The 21,733-nt window shown below is 42.3% G+C and overlaps 1 protein-coding gene across 1 annotated transcript in view; it reads left to right on the forward strand.

Moving 5' to 3' along the window:
- Positions 1-21,733, forward strand: part of LOC142652539 (uncharacterized) — a 63,725-nt gene that overhangs the window by 30,856 nt on the left and 11,136 nt on the right. The window contains exons 11-13 of the mRNA XM_075828188.1: positions 13,167-13,241; positions 13,321-13,377; positions 14,642-14,761. Coding sequence (XP_075684303.1) covers positions 13,167-13,241; positions 13,321-13,377; positions 14,642-14,761 — 252 coding nt within the window. The remainder of the gene's footprint in view (positions 1-13,166; positions 13,242-13,320; positions 13,378-14,641; positions 14,762-21,733) is intronic.

Consider the following 21,733-nt stretch of genomic DNA (forward strand, 5'->3'; position numbering starts at 1 on the left):
GTATTTCTATTGATGAGTCCCTGGTACATTTTAAAGGGAGGGTTCAATTCCGCGAGTACCTGCCGGGTAAGAGGGCAAGGTATGGCGTGAAGATGTCTAAGCTGTGCGAGAGTGCATCAGGGTATACCTACAGGTTTAGGATATATGAAGGAAAGGCCACCCCCAAACCAGACTGCATCCTGGACTACAAAAGGTACATGGGAGGGATGGACTTGTCAGATTAAATCCTGAAGCCCTACAGCGCCATGCGGTGTGGTATAAGAAGCTGGCCGTGCACATCATACAGATGGCTTTGTACAATGCGTACGTGCTACGTCGATGTGCAGGCCAGACGGGAACTTTCCTGGAATTTCAAGAGGTGATTATCAAGAACCTAATCTTTAGGGACCAAGAAGGGGGGGGGGGCACCCAGTACTTCTGGAAGCGGGGCCACACGCATCGTACCAGGGCGGCAACACTTTCCAGGAGAAGTTCCCCAAACTGGCAAGAAGGCAAAAAGTCAAAAGAGGTGCAAAGTCTGCTATAAGGGATGACACAATATATCAATGTGACACGTGTCCCGAATAACCAGAGCTCTGTATGAAAGAGTGTTTTAAAATTTATCATACATCCCTTGGTTTATAATTTACCCCAATTTTACTTACCCTGATGCACTCCGCACAGCTTATCCCCCCTCGTCTTTCCCCTCTGAGCCCTGCTGTGTGCCCAGGCAGCTGATAACAGCCACATGTAGGGTATTGCCATACCCGGGAGAACCCACATTACAGTTTATGGGTTGTATGTCTCCGGTCAAAATGCTCACTACACCTCTAGATGAATGCCTTAAGGGTGTCGTTTTTAAAACGGGGTCACTTCTTGGGGGTTTCAACTGTACTGGTACCTCAGGGGCTTCTGCATACATGACTTCGCACTAGAAAATCCCCAGTAGGCCAAATGGTGGTCCTTTCCTTCTGAGCCCTCCCATGGGCCCAAACGGCAGTTTATCACAACAAATGGGGTATTGCGGCACTCAGAACAAATTGCGCAACAGAATGGGGTATTTTGTTTCTTGTGAAAATAAGAAATTGTCAGCCAAAACTACATATTTGAAAAAAATAATTTTGTTTTCATTCCCAGCCCAATTCAAATAAGTTCTGTGAAAAAACTATGTGGTCAAAATGGTCACAACACCCATAAATGAATTCCTTGAGGGGTGTAGTTTCCAAAATGGGGTTACTTCTGGTGGGTTTCCATTGCTTTGATACCTCAGGGGCTCTGCAAATGCGACATGGCACCCGAATACCAATCCAGCAAAATCTGGACTCCAAAGAACAAATAGCGCTCCTTTGCTTCTGAGCCCTCCCATGGGCCCAAACAGCAGTTTATCACCACAAATGGGGTATTGCCGCACTCAGGACAAATTGGGCAACAAAATGGAGTATTTTATTTCTTGTGAAAATAAGAATTTTTGAGCTAAAATGACATATTATTGGAAAAAATATATATTTTTTTCATTCCCAGCCCAATTCAAATAAGTTCTGTGAAGAAACTATGGGGTTTAAATGGTCACATTACCCATAAATGAATTCCTTGAGGGGTGTAGTTTCCAAAATGGGGTCATTTGTGGTTGGTTTCTATTGCTTTGATACCTCTGGGGCTCTGCAAATGTGACATGGCACCCGAAAACCAAACCAGCAAAATCTGCACTCCAAAGAACACACAGCGCTCATTCCCTTCTGAGGCCTCCCATGAGCCCAAACGGCAGTTTATCACCACAAATGGGGTATTGCTGCACTCAGGAGAAATTGGGCAACAAAATTGAGTATTTTGTTCCCTGTGAAAATAAGAAATTTTTATAAAAAATTACATCTTATTGGAAAAAATGTCTTTTTTTTTTTTAATGTCACAGCCCAATTGAAATAGGTGCTGTGAAAAAACTGTGCGGTCAAAATGCTAACAACAACCATAAATGAATTGCTTGAGGGGTGTAGTTTCCAAAATGGGGTCACTATTGGGCGATTCCTACTGTTTTGGCACCTCAACACCTCTTCAAACCTGGCATGCTGCCTAAAATATATTCTAATTAAAAAAAGAGGACTCAAAATGCACTAGGTGCTTCGTTGCTTCTGGGGCTTGTGTTTTATTCCACGAGCGCACTAGAGCCACATGTGGGACATTTCTAAAAACTGCAGAATCTGGACAATACATATTTAGTAGTATTTCTCTGGTAAAACCTTCTGTGTTACAGAAAAAAAAATGAATAAAATTGAAATTCAGCAAGAAAAATGAAATTTGCAAATTTCACCTCCACTTTGCTTTAATTCGTGTGAAATGCCTGAAGGGTTAAAAAACTTTCTAAATGCTGTTTTGAATACTTTGAGGGGTCTAGTTTTTAAAATGGGGTGTTTTATCAGGGTTTCTAATACATAGGCCCCTCAAAGCCACTTCAGAACTCAAGAGGTACCTTAAAAAAAAGGCTTTTGACATTTTATTAAAAATATGAAAAATTGCTGTTTATGCTCTAAGTCTTGTAACGTCCAAGAAAAATAAAAGAGTGTTCAAAAAACGACGCCAATCCAAAGTAGACATATGGGAAATGTGAACTAGTAACTATTTTGGGTGGTATAACCGTCTGTTTTACAAGCAGATGCATTTAAATTCTGAAAAATGCTATTTTTTCAAAATTTTCTCTAAATTTTGCAATTTTTCACCAATAAACACTGAATATATCGACCAAATTTTACCACGAACATGAAGCCCAATGTGTCACGAGAAAACAATCTCGGAATCGCTTGGATAGGTTTAAGCATTCCGACGTTATTACCACATAAAGTGAAATATGTCAGATTTGAAAAATGGGCTCTGAGCCTTAAGGCCCAAACTAGGCTGCGTCCTTAAAGGAACAGTGTCATCACAAATTATTTTTTTATATGTTAAAGATGTTAGTGCTTTATTAAAAACGTTTATATTTATTTGTGTGTTTTGTGTTTTACTTTTTCTTATTTTTACACTTTTTCTTCCCTATGGGGGCTGCCATTTTTTGTTCCATTTCTGTGTGTGTCGATTAACGACACATACAGACATGGAATACGGCAGCCACAGTCCCATAGGGACTGCGAACGGCTCCCGTCCCATTCACTTGTGTGTACGGCGTCTGTGTGGGAACTGCGCATGCGCCGCTCCCACACAGTCCAATTTGAAATTGGCGCCGTCCGGCGCCATTTTCCTGTGGACCGGAAGTCGCGGCCGGACAGTAATATTACTACTTCCGGTCGCGGCTTCCGGACTTGTGCACTTGGACCAGCGGCAGCAGACGGAGCGGACGGGCCGGAGGGAGCCGCGGCGGCAGGAGCAGGTAAGAGATTTCAATGTATGTTCGTGTTTGTGTGTGTTTACTACTGTATGTAAACCTACTACACTGTGTGTTAGCTCAAAAAATGGCGACACACAGTGTAGGAGGTTACACCGTTCAAACCCCTCGTTTATCCCGGCACTAGCTGAGAGCTCACTAGAGCGAGGGCTTTTTACCCAATTTTGCAATGCTGCAATTTTGAGAATAGCTCCATCTAGTGACCAGAAATGGGAAATTTTATAAATTAGAATTAATTTATAATATTTCCTGACTCGTGAAAAAAATAAAAAAAATTTGAACAATGTTTAATCACCCACACACTAAATGTTTAATTTAAAAAAAAAAACATGTTTTTCTGGCAACACATTGCCTTTAAGGGGTTAAAGAGGCTCTGTCACCAGATTATAAGTGCCCTAATTCCTACATAGTATTTTTTTAATTTTTTTTTTAAAACGATCATCTTTGAGCAAGTTATGAGCTAGTTTAGATTTATGCTAATGAGTTTCTCAATGGACAACTGGGCGTGTTTTTACTTTTTACCAACTGGGTGTTGTACAGAGGAGTGTATGAGGCTGACCAATCAGTGACTAATCAGTGACATACACTTCTCATTGTTCCAGCCCAGCATGATCCACAGCACAGTGTGATTGTGCAGTGAAAGAAGTAAACACGCCCAGTTGCTAAAAACACAATACTCGCCCAGTTGGAAATAAGAGAAAACACGCCCAGTTGTCCATTAGAAAGACTTATTTGCATAAATATAAAATTGCTCATAATTTAGCCAAAAATGATAATTTTTCCCCAAAAAAACCCAACACATTACTGTTATCTACATTGCAGCGCCGATCACATGCAGTAGGAGATAGGGATTTGATAATCTGGTGACAGAGCCTCTTTAAACGTAAAGGCCTATATTTTCCGGCTCACCTTTGAATTTTTTTTTTTTTAATATTGGCACTACATTTGCTATTCACCAGTCCTGTGGAACAAATCCTATCATTATATAGTATCCTGAAATATTAAAAATAATTTCTGTGTTTCAAATGCTCAATAGCTTTTCAACAAACGGTGTATAAATTAGTAGTACAAGAGAATATAAGAAGCATTGTTATAAATACTATTAGAGAAAATTCCTCTCTCCATTTATCAGGCTCCTATCCTACCCCTCTTACGTCTCCTTTCTAAGGGTTCATTCAGTCTGACTGTACTGCTAAATACATCTCCAGACAAGATGGCCTATCGGCTTACTGAGGGAGCAGGTTACATAGAAGTCTGGGGAGGGAGAAGGAGGCAGCATCCTTAGAGATTGGCAGAAAGACAGTCGCTGCTGCAGCATCTGGTGGGTGTTCTATGGCCCCTCAGTGCTGATTCACAGCAACATTGCTCATTACTTGTGTAATGTCCTCAATGTTGCTGCTGTTTCTGAGGGTGTTCTACAAAGAGATAGGAGAGCAGGTTGTTCTTTTCTCTGTGTGCTTTGTATAGCAGACATGCCATACAAAGAAGTCAGACTCCATCCACTAGTTCAGGAAAAACTTAGTATTAGAGCCTGCAGAGGGGAAAACTGCTTTAAAATGTCCCGAAATTTAGTGTTTTTCCTCTTATGCACACACATGATAGCTTATTCTGAAAAATCACCTAAAAGGTGTGGTATGCTTTAATCTTTTTAAGGTGGCTCTGCACTTCTTCCTAGCTTAGACAGGTGACATTTAATGGCGAATTTACTTTATCCCTCTGCATTAAACCCAACATTTAATTATAGACTGAGGAAAAGAAAAAGCTCAATAAGTTTGCTTTCTTCTCATCCACTATTTCTTCCTCATTACTTTTTAAAAGGTTAACGCTTTCAATTTTACCATTTTCATTATGGCTACAATTGAAGTACATTTTAGGGTTAGTTTTACTCCCTTTGGCAATAAGTGTGTCTGTCTCCAGCTTTGCTGTTTTTCAGTTTTGTTCTTTTTTTTGCCAAATACATTTTTTCCCTTGTAGCTTTTTAGTGCTTCTTCATTGCTTTCCTGTTTAAGAAGCTTAAATGCTTTCTTTTTGTTATTTATTGCCCCCTTTATTTGCCCAAAAGGACTCATTGTGATTCCTTAACTGGACAACTACTTAGTAAATGCCTCCTCCAGAGAGGAAAATATTTCGAGTCTCAGGATCATGCTGGACACCTTGAACAGATTCAGATGGCTCATCAATGAAGACTAGTCGTCTCTGGTCCCAGCCCAGCGCATGGAGTTTACTGGGAATGATTTTCGACACCAGAACTGCCAGTGTTCTCTCTGGGCACAAGATCATTGCAGTCCAGGCTGGGGTGGCTCTCCTTTGCAAGTAGGATCCAGTTTTCTGAATCCATACCGACAACTACACGGGGGTTGCCTATATTGGACAGCGCCTGGAGCAGAGCGGCAATAATATACCATCTGTTTCAGCAGTCCACATGCCAGGTGTGGACAAATGGGCCGCAGATTTCAGTCAGAGGAAGCTAGATCTGAGGAACGATCACTTCATCCTTAGATTTTCCTCTAGATCGTGCAGAGGTAGGCACTCCAGACGTCTGTCCTTGCATCTCGTCTCAACCATAAGGTTCCAGACCACGTGGCCAGTTCTCTCGTCGTTGACGCCCAGGTCACTCTAAGGAAGGGTTCTCTTCTTTTTTTCTTCCCTCCCCTTCTGCCACCTACGAGAACTCTTAAGTGCGTCAAGGAGGAAGGCATTCCAGCCATCCTGGTGGCATCAGACAGGCTGGGCCTGGTACGCAGACCTGGTTGATCTACTCGTGGACGCCCCATGGCGCTTTCCGCCACGACATGGCCTTTCTCAAGGTCCCTTGTTCCACCCCACTCTTTCAGCTTCGTTAAACAACTTAGCTAATGAAGCCGAGATTCTGAAATTGCGCAGTCTTTCTGAGCATGTCATCCAGACAGTTTTAACAGTAAGTAAGCTTCAGTTGGCTAAGGTGTACCGCTGTACGTGGAAGGCCTATTTCCGTTGGTGTAAGCAACGCAATTTCCATCCCTTGGTGCCTCACACCTAGGATTCTGTCTTTTCTGCAATCTGGATTGAGCAGTGCTTGGCCCTTGCTTCCTTATAGTGCCTGGTCTCTGCTCTCTCTATCCTCTTTCAGTGAACGCTGGCTTTTCATTCCCTGACAGATTAAGACCTTCTTGCAGGGTGTGGCTCATGCTGTTCCTCCTTTTCGGCAACCTTCTGAACCCTGAGATCTCGACCTGATTCTGGAAGTTTTTCAGGCCATCCATTTCGAGCCATTGTGGGATGTCTTTCTCAGAAGTAATGTTCACAAGGAAGGCAACCTTCCAGGAAAGAAAACTATCAGATTGGTTTTGGAACTGGCAAGGCTATTTCGTAAGCCGCCTTCTTGGTGATCCACAGGGATATGATAGTGTTCCGACACATCCCAACTTTTCTCCCAAAGGTGGTCTCTGCCTTCCATATCAATGACACGGAGAGAAAAACAAAAAACACCCGGCACACATCGTGCATCATCTCTTGTTTAAAGTGACAACGGGTCGGGGGTAAGCGGTTGTGCTTACCTTCTGGTGTTGTGCTAGGAGCACAACACCCAGAAGTGCCTGGATGGTCTCAAAGGACTGCAGCTGCTAAATCCGTGCAGGGGCTGTCAGGGCTCCCTCAGTAGATCGAGATAAATGGAGAAAAAAAGGAGGATAAAAATCTCCAGCGCTGTCCAAATGTTGTGGAATTGAAGGATTCAATCCAAGGCAAGAAGTTTAAATGAGCTATATGTTTAATGGATAAGAATGCTACGCGTTACGAGATCGGACCGATCATACCATAGGTATGTTTCTTTGCCTGATGTAAAGCTCGTACATAATCGGTTAACCTACCATACTGCATCTGGAGCAACTGTGGAAAATAACATCCTAGCTTAGGAACCGTGCCAAATAAAACTTCATAGGGACTCAACCCTGTCCTTTTGTTGGGTGTATATCTCACCGAAAAGAGGGCTAATGGTAAACACTCGGTCCATGGTTTCCCGGTTTCCACCATTGCCTTTTGGATTTTAAATTTTAGAGTCCCATTTAACCTCTGTACCTTCCCACTACTTTGTGGATGGTATGGTGTATGGAATGCTTGATCTATTCCTAAATCTGTCATGATCTGAGTCATTACTTCTCCTGTGAAGTGAGAGCCTCTGTCACTCTCCATTACCTCGGGTACTCCATACCGGCACACCACTTCAGCCATTATTTTCTTGGCAGTGGATATTGCAGTTGCTTTGGCCACTGGGAAAGCTTCTGGCCAACCTGAAAACAAGTCAATGCACACAAGTTCGTATTCATAAACTCCCACCTTTGGTAATTAGATGTAATCGATCTGCAGTCTCTGAAAAGGATACAAAGGTCTTGGGGTCTGTTTCTGAGGTACTCTTACAGTTCTTCCCACATTATTGTGAGCGCATATCATACATCCCTGGGTGTATTTTGAGGCCATCAAGCTGAAACCAGGGGCGAACCAATGTCTATTTACCGTGAGTTACCTGGGCCATCATAGGATGCAACGTTCTGGGTAGGCAGAGCCTGTCTTTTAAAGTCCATAACCCATCTCCCCCCTTGGATGGCACCTTTTTTCCTGCCATGTCCACTGTTCCTCTGGGCTGGCTTGTTTCTGTAGAACTTGTAACATTTTATGGTTAACAAAGTCACGCACATCCTCCGGGTGTAGTACAGTCTTTTGTGGCAGCATGGGGGCAGATGTTTTTGCTGCTTCTTTGGCTGCTCTATCTGCTAAATCATTACCCTTGGTTTCCATGCTGTTCACCTTTAGTGTGTGCTTTTATTTTTATAATGGCTACCTGAGTGGGTTCCATTAGGGCTTCCATTAAGACTTTTACCAGGTCTGAGTTTTTGATAGGTGTGCCTGCTGACGTGAGGAACGCTCTAGCTTTCCATATAGGGCCATAATCATGAGCAATCCCAATAGCATACCTTGAGTCCGTATATATGTTAGCTGTCTTATCTTTTGCTAACCTACAGGCTTCTGCGAGAGCTTTCAACTCTGCTTCCTGTGCTGACGTGTGATGGTAGTGCCTCGGCTTTGTGTACTACTTGTGTATCTACTACTGAATATCCTGTATGGAAATTACCATACTCAAAGTACCTTGAACCATCCACAAAGAGAATAAAGTCAGGGTTATGTAATTGTGAATCCTTGACATGTGAAAAGCCCACAGTCTCCTGGGCCATACGATCATGATCTTCCATGGAAGGAAGAAATTTAGACCAAATACCTGTATCTTCTCCCCCTTGCTCCAAAGGCAGTAAGGTAGCTGGATTCAGGGTGGTACATCTCTGGATGTCACCTGCTCAGGAAGAAGCAAAGCACATTGTAATTTCAGATATCGAGCAGTAGACGGGTGTTTCGGCTGGACCTCTGTGAGTACTGCTGAAATGTCATGGGGGGCATAAACAGTCACAGGGGGGTTGAGTACAAGATCTGCTGCCTTGTCCAGGACTGCCTGCACTGCTACTATTGCCCTGACACAAGATGGGGCCCCTCTGGCTACCGGGTCCAATCTGACTGAGTAGTAGGCAACAGGATGGTGTTGTTGACCATGTGACTGTGTAAGGACAGCGCTGGCATGTCTGTGTAATTCGGTGCAATAAAGCCTAAAGGGCTTGGCATGATCTGGAGTTCCTAAAGCGGGGGCTGTTTTAAAAGAATAAAAATTTGTCCAGCGCCTCTCCTGTGAGATAAAAAGGTTCAGTTTTGAGACAATCATATAGCGTTTGCTTAAGAGCCAAAGCATTGCGGACCCAGGATCGACAATATGATACTAGCCCTAAAAAGGTACATGGGGCACTAAAAGTTTGTGGTGGGGGTATTTTTGAAACTACTTGCACCCTTTCAGGTGTTAGGTGTCTAATCCCTTGTGACACACATTGGTCCAAAAATTTCACCGTGGTACAACAAAACTGAAGTTTCGCTCGTGAAACCTTGCATCTTTTTGTCGCCAAAAACTGCAGTAATAACATTGATGTTTGGATACACTGATCCTGGCTGTGGCAACATAATAAAAGATCATCTATATATTGAAGAAGGACCATATCGGGGTCAGGATTCCAATCTTCAAGACCCATTGCAGCCGTATACATGCTGGGGGAATTCTAGGTGAGGCAAACGAGTGAAGGCAAACAAGTACCAACAGTCAGGCTATAATGGCACAGAAAAGAAAGCATTTGCCAAATCAATTACAGTAAAATGTGTGGCATTGTAAGGAATTTGGGCCAACAAGGTCTGGGGATTTGGCACAATCAGGGTATTAAATACAGTAGCAGTATTGACCGCTCTAAAATAATGTACCATACGATATTGGGCTGGTTCCCCCTTATCCGTCTACTTTTTAACTGGGTACAATGGGGTATTACATGGGGACACGATTTCAGTAAGGATTCCTGCCTGCAGAAAATCCTTAACACTGGCAGAAATGGCTTCGGACTGAGCTGTGCTCAAAGTGTATTGTTTCTTCTGTGGGAGTGGGTGGCCAGGATTGAGACTTAGTCACTGGTGGAACTGGAAGAACTCCTACATCCGTAGGGCCAGCTGCCCATAAGCTGACTGGTATCACGCTAAGGAGTGTCTCCACTTCTGATGGGGGACAGACATAACACTTGAGACAACGACCGTTCATCCCAAGAGTTAAGATCACACGAAGCAATAAGACATAATTCTTCCTCTCCCCGGTGTCGTGTCAGCTGCACTGTCCCAGCTTCTAGATATTCTATACTGGCCCTGAGCCTCTGTAACAAATCTGCTTCTAGTAAATTTACATGGGTAGTTTCACTAGTGACGATGCGAGTGACTACAGATTTGTGAGGACCAAACCAGAGGACAAGTGGCTTTGTGAGGGGGTTCTGGACTACTTTCCCCTCTACCCCCACACATGGTCGTGTTTCACCAGAGATAAATGAGTGGGTATTTGACTGGCACTTACTACTGATGTGGCTGCTCCAGTATCAATGAGAAAAGGAATTGGCCTCTGCCTCTGCCCTTCTATGGGTAGAGATCCTAACGGAACGGGTCCTAATTTAATGGGCAGTATTGAAGCTATTGTGCCAGCTCCTGGATTACCAATTTCTCATTGATACCCATAATCCTCCTCATTGGGGCGATGCCTGCCTGAGTGCTGCAGAGGAGGTTGTTCTTGAGCTCCTTCCTGTGACTGAGCTCGTGGCTGCCAATTGGGGTCTCTAGGTCACCTTGGGGCTTTGCAATCTCTGGAAATATGTCCAGGCTTAGCATAATTGTAACAAACTAATTATCTGTTTTTGGGGTCCCCTGCCCTGTCCCCCTTGATTCTGATGCTGGGGATAGTAGGGAGCCTCTCCCGCTACAGGATTTTTTCTTCCTCGGTTGTTTCTAACTTTGTTCTAATCCCTGCGCCACTTTCATGAGATCTCGTGGGTGTAGGCTCCTTCATTCAGGGCGGGCTACTCCTACAGCTTCTTTTATGGGTCTCCTTAACCCTTCCATAAAGGATAAATCCCTTTTTCTCTTTCACTTCCTCATTCCTTTCTCTGTTCCCGTCATCATCCCCATCTCTTACCATCATAACATTCATAATAAAACTTTCCTCACATTCGATCTCCCTCGCCCCTCCTCTCTGTACTTCCTTGGACACTTTTTCACAGGCATTCGCTTGCTCCGTAAACTTTTTATCTTTCAACCATCCTCTATGGGTTCTACATACCTCACCCCATTCATGAGGGTCTCCTCATGTTTTTTTGACTGCATATCTCCCTTCTCTTTGTTTTACTATATCCACCGGAGAAACTCCGGGTTTCTCCTTCTGGGGTGTCAGTGTTACTAAATTCCCCATCTTGGTCACGCTACGTGTCCCAGAATCACCTTTTTTTTATTTTTTTTTTATCTACTGGCATAGGGTTAGACTGATTAGATTCTCACTTACTATCTATTTTCTACAGTCCCCCAAACACGTACGTGTCCCAGCATCACCTTGTCTACTGGCATAGGGTTAGACTGATAGATACGATTTTCTACAGTCCCCCAAACACGTACTTGTCCCAGCATCACCTTGTCTACCGGGAGGGTGCTGATAGATTCTCACTTACAATCTATTTTCTATAGTCACCCACAAACTACTCTGGCCAGAGCTTTAAACTGCGGACCGGGGTCTCTGACACTCACCCACACAAAGACCAATACAATATAGTAACAAAACTCCAAAAATGGCAAACAAAAACAACAATCCTAGCATGAGTGAGGCATGATCAAAAACTCATTCTTTACCTAAAACACATTCACACAACCGTTACAGAAATCAGGCACTTTTCCTGATGGAACAAGGATTCATGGACTGGCAAGCATTTAAGTCCCTCTTACCTTATGTCTCCCACTCATCCCCGAACTCACAGTGTAGGACAGAGAAGGTGCAGAGCAAAGTTGTAAGAATAAAGGCTTCTTACCTTCTGCTGCAGCGATGGTCTGCACGTTCCTGGCTAGTCACTGCAGGGTGTTCGGAGAGTCAGGGGAGCATCAAGGTGTAGCTGCCGGTCCCTGTTCGGGCGCCAATTTCTGTGGTCGCAACGGTACCACTACGCCTTGATTTCTGTAGGTTCCAAATTTAGAAGAAGGTATATACGAGCTTGGTGAGTCAAATCACTCTGAGACCATGTTCTCAAAAAGAAAGACTCCAATTTATTATCATACACAGCGTATATTTATAAGACACAGAACAAAGAGCATAACGCTTATTGTAATCAGCAAAGGGAGAATTCCTCCCTCTGACTTGAGCTCCATCCCAAACTGTTACTTCTAGCAACTATTTTACTGCCAAGAAGAAATACCTTAAGTAATCTGCAGAGCATCTGCAGACTATTACAAGGCAAACTAAAAGACAAAAATGAATATCACACTGTACAGTGTATACTGATACAAAATACAAAACATGGAATTTTGAAATTATTCCTTCACACTATGGTCTACTACGCTTTTTCCATCCTCAAAAAAAAAAAAGTGCGCATAAATATATATATATATAACATTTATTTTTGAAGATGGAAAAGCGTGGTAGACAAAACTTTCCGTCCCGAGGGATACCGCAAAAAACTTACACTGCACTACATAAATTTTTTTTTAAACATGGGAGCCTAGGGGTGACATATGCCACTGTATAGCATACTTCACAGTTATACGTTTAATGTAATAGCCTTTTATGACTTCTACATTAAACTGATACCATTATAATCTATGGGCGATGGATGCATTAATCTGATGCCTATAGTGGCATCCATCGCCATTAGACTCTAATGACCCTGTTCATGACGTGTAAGTTAAATGGATACCATTAGAGTTCATAAAGTATACATTTAACGTACACCTTTAAACTTTATGGTGACTGATACCACTGTTAAGTCATCCGTTAGCGCCTTCGTTCAACGTATACGTCTGAAGATTTCCTGGCATATACATTAAAACGTAGGCCAAAAGCATGGTGTACATGGCATTACTGATATCTAAATTATTCCCTATAGGAGTTAATTGGATTTAACTAGGTTTTATGTTTAACTACGAATGTCATGAGACTGATGCACTTAATATACGTACTGTAACTAGAGGTACATTTTAAAGGCGATAGTTTGGGGAGGCATATTATTGTATCTTTAAGCAATAAACCTCTCTTGCAGACATTGCCCAGACTCTCAAACCATATTATTATTCTAGTTTAAGCACCATTACATAATGTTAACCCTGTAAGATTCTGGTTTATGGTAAACATGCCCCCACTGAGAGCACATCAGAATTTTTGTTAAGTAATTGGTATTGTGCTTTCAAGGAAGGAAAACATAAAAAAGATACGGAGAATGAAGAAAGTAAAAAGGATATTCATGAGAAAGAAGTGCACAGCAAGGTAAATTCCAGTTTTATTCTTTGAACGGTTTGCTCATGTTGACTGAAATCCATATTAATCAGTTTTCATTTTTTTGCAGGAACCTTGCGAGTCTGGCCCAAACTTTACAAATACCGAAGAGCTATTAGATTTCTTGGTTAGTATTATTGTGGGCCATGTGCACGCGCTGCGAATACTATCCGCTACGGAATAGGCTGAAATTTGCGTCAAAGTCCGAATGTGTTACATTTGTAATTTACACGTAAAAATACTGAACTGTTTTAGTAATGTGCAGTATTTTTAAATTTTTTTTTATGTTCGACTTTTTTGTCTCTGTCGATTTGTCTAAGCCAGTGTTTGCTATCCAGGGTTCTTTGGAAAGTGGCAGCAACAAGACCTGCCGCAACAAGCAGTCAATAAATCTGAGCCAAAATATAGCGCTGGACAAGAATTCTAGAAAGCTTTAGCTACCGCTAAATCAAGCTTATTTGAGATGAGTAGCGGGGGTGGATTCACACATCGCGTACTTGTTGCAGATGTTTTCTTGCGGAAGAGGCGGAAACAAACCCCATTCATTCATAGCATAAAAAATTTGGATTCTAAGCCTGTTCCAGATACATACCAGCAGCATGCCCTATCTTTTTTTGTGGAAATGAAATGACAAGGATTTCATTTATTGCAATGAAATGAGTGAAATACGAGGCTACATTTCGCACCTGAATCAACAACGAAATCCGTATGTAACTTCCTTGCGGGTTTTGGTACAGATTTTTTGATGGTTCTACAGCGTAATTTTTATGTGATGTGTGAAACTAGCATAGGGCTTCCTATGGAGCGGGAATATTTTTACAAATAAAAATAAACCCTTCAGTTGTCTGATTTTTACATATGATTGACAATAGCGCAAACCAGAAATCATTTTATTCTCCTTATCCCGTGGTGCAGCTACAGTAACACCTTTCATATATAGATACAGAACAATTCGGATACGTTTTCTAGCAAATCTGGTTGGTTATGTGACATTTCTAATGGTTTTCCTCCAGTTGGCTCGGACTATAGCTAATCCACAATGCCATGCAATCTGCTTGGCTATCTTTTGACATGGGGCATAGAGAGGGCATTTATTCACATTGATGCCTCTGTTCTCTGACACCCCATGGTGCCTCTGCACCAAAACAGACGATTGCCTGAGAAAGAAAAGGAAAAGCGCATGCTGTTTTTTTTTTTTTGTATAGGTGCCTTGTTTTGTTTTTCCAGAAATATCGGCCACCTCTCTAGTCTTCTGTAAGAAATAAAGTAATAAATCTCATGTTCAGTGGTCCTTCGTAAGTCTTTAGATAGTAATGGTAAAAAAGGAAATTGTATTGCAATATACATAGTAAATCGGAATTCTAGCTAATGGTTGTTACCATCCCTTGTAGGAACATTTCAGGATTTTGGAAATTACAGATGCTAAATTTGTCATTACCGTTGTCGAAATGTTGTCAATTGCTGTCGTGCGGTACAAGACGGCCTGTAAGGAAAATAACAAAAAGGACTTGGTGAGTTATTTTTACACAAACATATATACTTGACTATTCTGAAGCGCTTGTGATGATAGTATATTCTTAAGGCCTGTTCACATTACGATTTTGGCAGCGCTTAACATATACAGAGACCAGGAAAATGCTCCCAGTGTATACGTTAAGCATAGGCTGTGACAGATGGTTAATAATGGCACCCCTCTCTATAGACTTTAATGTTACATGTTAAATGCATAAGTCATGAATTCTTTTGCCCCTATCCATGACGTACACGTTCAACGGATACCTTTATAGTTTATGGTTGACGGATACCACTGTTAGGCATCTGTTTAACACATCAGTCACTCAGACTTTAATGATATCCGTTTAACGCGTAAGGCATGAAAGGCAATAATGTATACTTTATCATATACTAGTGACGTATGCCGTACAGTGGATGGTTAATGCGCAGAGGATGGTGCAGAGTGAAAATTACAATTTCCACTGATGTGCCATTTTAGTGCACTATATGTTGTGCCCAGTTTGTGCCACAAATACTACATAAAATATTAACCAGGTTCTCCCGGGTATGGCTATGACATATCGGTGGACGTAAACGGCTGTTTGGGCACGCTGTAGGGCTCAGAAGGGAGGGAGCGCCATTTGGCTTTTGGAGCGGATATTTTGGTTGATAGTAGCTCTGGCGTTTTGCTGGTATTTCAGTTTATAATGTGGGGGCACATGTAGGCTGTGCAGAGTACATCAGGGGCATAATAAGAGTATAATAATGGGGTAAATAAATAATAATCCACAGATATGTGGCCAGTGTCGCACTTATAAATTGCACCCGATCCTATCCGCTTTTGGAACGCTCTGCACATTTTGCATCGCCATAATCTGGGAGCCGGAACTTTTTTATTTTTTCACCACTGGAGCTGCGTGAGGGCTTATTTGTTGCGGGACAATCTGTAATTTTCATTGGTACCATTTTGGGGTACATGCGATTTTGTTGATCACTTTTTATGCCATTTTTCGGCAAGCCAGGTGACCAAAAACCATCAATTCTGACAATGATTTTTATTTATTTTTGACGGCGTTTATCCTGGGCTATAAATGACCATTACACTTTATTCTGCGGGTCGGTACGATTACGGCGATACCATATGTATATAGGTTTTTTTATGTTTTGCAGCGTTTGCGCAATAAAATAACTTATTTAGAAAATAATTTATTTTCTGTGTCACCATATTCTGAGAGCCATAATTTTTTATTTTTCAGTCAAAAAAGCTGTGTAAGGACTTGTTTTTTGCGGGACGGGTTGTTGTATGTATCGGTACTATTTTGCCGTACATGCGACTTTTTGATCACTTTTTATTACATCTTTTGGGAGGGGTAGTGACCAAAAAATAGTGATTCTGGCATTTTTTTCGTTTATTTTTTTTGCGGTGTTCACCGTGCGGGAAAAATAATATTATAGTTTTATAGTTGGGGTCGTTACGAACGCGGTGATACCAAATATGTGTACTTTTTTTTTTTAAATGTGCATTTTTTTCCTATAATAAAATACTTATTATAGGAAAAAAAAGCAGTTCTTGTTTATATCACTTATAACTTTTATTTTTACACTTTTTTTAAAACATTTTTGTTATATTTTTTTTACTTTTTTCACTTGTCCCACTAGGGGACACTTAGACTTGCAGCTCTGATCGCTGCTGGAATACATTACACTACACACGTAGTGTAATGCATTCCAACTGTCAGTGTGACTTCACAGTCAGACTGACAGGAAGCCTACGACGAACACCCTCCGGCTGGTCCTCATAGGCTTCTGTACATGGCAGCCCGGAAGCCATTGTCTGGCGTCCGGTTGCCATGGGTACCATCGCCAGCCCCCGTGATTTCACGTGGGGGCTGCCGATCGGCGCTAAACACCTTAATTGTGGCGTTCAAAATCGAACGCCGCAATTAAGGGATTAACTGCCGAAATCAGCGGCGATGGGCCGCTGATCGGCAACGGGGAATGCAGGGCAGACACCCTGCACAGTTAACCGCCGCTGCGGTGTAGCGCCGCGCGGCGGTTAACTGTTAAAGCACAGACGTAACTTCACGTCAAGGTGCGCGAACTTCCTGCTCACTTTGACGTACAGTTACGTCATGGTGCGTTAAGGGGTTAAAGGGAATGCGTAGTTAGAAAGTAACTATTTAAAAAGGTTGTTGTTATAATCCTATTGTTTTTAAACAATTTTGGGTTTATAGTCTGACATTTGTCAGTTAACTCTGATTCGGTGCAATTGCCATAAAGCACACTGTACTGCCCTCTGAGGAAATATACATATAAAGTAAATCAAATGCACGATAATTTCCAGAATATTTGTTATTGTACAAAAATTTTTGTTCATGATTAGTATTTTGCTGACTAGTTTCAAAAAAATAAATAAACTCTAATGTTCACATGATGTTTTTTGCCGTTGTTTTACCTATAAGCAGGGAAAAGCTGGCTGTGATGGATGTCTAGCTGTGGCATCCATCACCCATAGGCTATAATATCTGTATAATTGATACATCATAAAAAGTGAACATGAAAGTTAATGACCTCAATTGAACGGAAACTAATGTAGTCTGAGTGTAGGATGCCACTGATCCGTCATAAAAAGCTATTGAAAAGCTCATGACTTGGGCTATGTTCACATCAGCGTTGCTCTTCTGTTGATGGGTTCCGTCGGAGGTTTCCTTCGGGTTAACCCCTCAATGGAAAGGCAAACTGAAACCTTCACTTCCGTTTCCCTCACCATTGATCTCATTGCCCCAAGGCAATAAATGTTAAGAAAAAAAACGTTAAATCAATAAAACATTATATATAAAAGTAAAATAAATACAAATTATAAATCTTTTTTGCACTGGTCACTAGAGCAGTCACAAAAACCTGATATTTCCTGTTCTCTATAGCTCACTAGTCAGTTTTACTGTTTATACAGGCACAAGAAGAGGTTCATAATTTAATTATGATTCGAGGGCAAGCGCTCTGATTTTCTATTTGCGATTCCAAAAGGGCCATGCTAGGCCGTTGCATCCTCCTAGGCTACTATTGCTCACTGGATTTAGTCTGCAGTTATGGAATGCTGTCGGTACAAAGATAAGGTTCCCTCCTTTCGGGTTAATGCCCATTCCACAAGGGCAGTCTGAGGTTCCTGGGCGAAACGACATAAAGCTTCAGTCTCTCGGGTCAGCTAGGCTGCTACCTGGGTTTCCATGCACACGTTCATGAAGCTCTACCAGATTCATAGCATGGCTTCCTATGATGCCAGCCTGGGTTGCAAATTGCTCCTAGCTGCTGTGGGTTAGGCGGGTCGCATGGCAGGTTCCTTCTTTCCGGATTTCCCGGCCCGACCAAGGTACATGTGAACTAGACTCTTTGTATCGTAGTCATTTAGGCTACATTCACATGACAGTGAAAAAGAATGGCCATTTAAAAACTGTTTAACTCTCAGTTTTTCATGGCATTTTGCATCAGTGTGTCTCCAAATTTTAATCTATTTCAAGTCTGTTTGTCCATTTTTAATGGCTGCTTGTCATCCAATTGCCATCCGTTTTTCAAAAGCCGTTAAAAAAAAAAAAAGTTAACAGCTTTTATTTGTCAGTTGTTTTTTTGTCCCTAACCCCTGAAAATACCACAGTGCCCATGTAGACAGTGCCACAGTTCCCACTGTACATAGTGCCACAGTGCCCATGTAGCTAGTGCCACACAGTGTCCATGTAGATAGTACACAAAAAGGAAAAATATCACAGCACTGGACAAAATATGGGTGCATGCCTCAATAGGACTTGATCCAAAGTCCCTTGGAGTAGGCAAAAAGAAAAGCGCAAGGCAGCACTTCCAAAATACAAATAGGAGCTTTATGCACCCAATGTGATAGGTCCTGCTGTACGGAAACTTCTCAAGCATGTTTTTCACATGCTTGAGAAAGGTCCTGCTGGACTGCAACGTCGCATTGGGTGAATAAAGCTCCTACTTGTATTTTGGATGTGCGGCCTTGCTCTTTTCTTTTTGCCATGTAGATAGTTTGACATCCCCCCCCCCATATAGTGCCACAGTGCCCCTGTAGGTAGCGCCACTGTAGCTCCCTCTAATAGCGGAATCCCCGGCCAGAGCACTCCATATATGGACAGTGACGTTAGGGGCTTTCCCAAGATTGGAGTCCCCAGCCAGAGATCTTGCGATGCTCTGGCCTGGGACTCTGTATCTAGAGGGAGCCCCTGAAGTCACTGTCCATATATGGACAGTGACGACGAGCTCCTCTTGAAGAGAAATCCCCGGCCAGGAGTAGCCGACGCTAGGAGTCCCAGCTTTCGCACGGAACTGCTGTTCCGTACTGTATCATTTTGTACAGTACAGAACAGCATTTCTATGGGGAAGCAGGGTCTCCTAGCACCATAAATGACTATGATGCCAGGAGTCCCGTTCACATGTACTGTGGTCAGGCCGGCAAATCCGACCGTCACAAGGACCGTTTTTCGCGGTCGTGTGAAACGGTAGAGGCAGAGCCGGGAGAGAGGAGATGAGGCTCAACTTTTCAGAAGGGGCGGGCCAGGCAGGTGGCAAGAGCTTCCTCCTGCAGCGCAGCGGCGCCACTAGGGAAAAGAGTAAACGATTCTGTTAAAAAAGCAGAATGGTCAGAGGCATTGATTAATCGCCCAGCCCTAATCCAAAATGTATTTATCCAAAATGTGTGTTGCCTTTTTAAGATGCACAAAGAAACGGGTAACATTGAGGAAAATATACCAAGGAAACTTAATGCAACAGGTCAGACACATCATGCTTAATTCACTTTGAAATCGGAAGATGTCCAGAACTTCCATCCGCTCAGAACTGGCAGAAACCTGTGGGACACATGTACACCCAACTACTGGCCAGACTTCTCCGAACAGAAGTGCTTTTCTTGAAAGAATTGTGGCCAAAAAGCCATACCTACGACGTGGAAACAAGTCAAAGCAACTCAACTATGCACAAAAACATAGGAACTGGGGTGAAGAAAAATGTCAGCCGGTGCTCTGGACTGATGCGTCAAAATTGGAAATATTTGGCTGCAACAGAAGGAAGTTTGTTTGCCGAAAGGCTAGAGAGAAGTACAATAATGAGTGTCTGCGGGCAACAGTGAAGCATGGTGGAGGTTTCTTGCAAGTTTGGGGCTGCATTTCTACAAATGGAGTTGGGGATTTGGTCAGGATTAATGGTGTCCTCAATGGTGAGAAATGCAGGCAGATACTTATCCATCATGCAATACCATCAGTGAGGCATCTGATGGGCTCCAAATGTATCCTGCAGCAGTACAACGACCCCAAACATACAGTCAATGTCATTAAGATCTATCTTCAGCGTAAAGAAAAACAAGGAGCCCCGGAAGTAATGATATTGCCCCCACAGAAACCTGATCATCGAGTCTGTCAGGGATTACAGGAAGAGACAGAAGGATTTGGGGAAGCCTACACCCACAGATGTGTGGTGTAGTTCTCCAAGCTGTATGGCACAACCTCACTGCAGAGTTTCTTCAAAAACTGTGTGCAAGTGTACCTAGAAGAATTTATCATGTTTTGAAGGCAAAGGGTGGTCACACCAAATATTGATTTGATTTAGATCTCTCTTCTGTTCAATCACTTTGCATTTTATTAATTGATAAAAAAAACTCCAGTTATAGTTTTGAAAGCATTTTTATTTTGCAGCTCATTCTAACTGCCTAAAACTTTTGCACAGTACTGTGTGTGTGTATGTATGTATGTATATATATATATATATGTCGCAATAACACCTCTAATGCTTGTAAAGCCTCCTAAATGCTTTGAAATCAATCTCATGCATATTCTTACATGTGAGACTGAATTCATTTTCAGCGAGAGGGCGGCACAATAGGACATGTACTATAAGTGCACGTGTGGAGAGGTTCTCAGTACTTCTTTAAATTCCCTGGCAGTTTCTAATATCATAGGTAGTCAACCAGAATGTAGGAGGGAGTGCAGCGTCACACGTCCCAGTATATGGGAGGGTGTCACCTTTTCCAGGTCTGAATAAACCCATCTATAGCTCTCTATGTGCGGCTGTGTAGCGTCCTTAGGACCCCCTGGCCGCGCCCGGATTTTAGAAGGGTTGCGAAGGACAGAGGAGGGAGAAGTCTCTTCTGTGGCAGCACCCGAGTCAGTCCTCACAGGAGGTAGAGATCGAGGTAAAAAGACCTCCAGGTCACGGTGAAAATGCGTTTTGCCTGGAAAAACCACATTATTTTGACGCAATTTTGGAATATATATCTAAATCTCATGTAAAGTGTGCGCTGCAGTTCTAGCTACAAAAGTATTTAGAACTATATTCTCATAGTATATAGATGTGTGCGTTTTTTTATAGCTTTTATACAGAAATGCAATACAAGTTTAAAACTGGACAAAAACATTGAGCAATTTCTAACTATGTAGAACAACTGTAACGTTAAATAATATTGTAGAGTAACCATAATTACCTAATAATGTCAATACTTGTGCGTAACTTTGATGCTGGCAGGACCAGTAGTCGTCAGCTGGGTGCTGCTGTTGACTCCCTGTTGTGCTGTGTGCCAGGAATTCTCTGCTTTCTCAGCATACCCAGGAGATTCTCTATGATTTATAAGCAGGGTGTCTTTATTAACTGTCGGGGTTGTTCCTTGGAGACCTGTGTGCACCACGCCAAAAAAACTCTAAGTAGGGGAATGAGGATGGTATAAATGCAGATGGGAGCTGTAGAGAAGGTAGCGCCCATTTTGAATGTAAAAGAACTCCGCACAGGTTGCACATTAAAAAAAACATTAGTCTGCCTCGAGACCCTAAGTTCGGAAACATCATCACAGACCACATGTACAGCTACCAACTTCTCAACCACCAACCCTCAGTTTTATCCTAAAACATCCAGAACCGAATCGATGGATCAATTTCAACTACTGGTGGAAAAAGAGCTACAAGAGTTATCAGACAAAATAAAGGAAAACACAGTCG

The sequence above is a fragment of the Rhinoderma darwinii genome, chromosome 5 (assembly GCF_050947455.1).
Source record: "Rhinoderma darwinii isolate aRhiDar2 chromosome 5, aRhiDar2.hap1, whole genome shotgun sequence".
Classification (NCBI taxonomy): domain Eukaryota; kingdom Metazoa; phylum Chordata; class Amphibia; order Anura; family Rhinodermatidae; genus Rhinoderma; species Rhinoderma darwinii.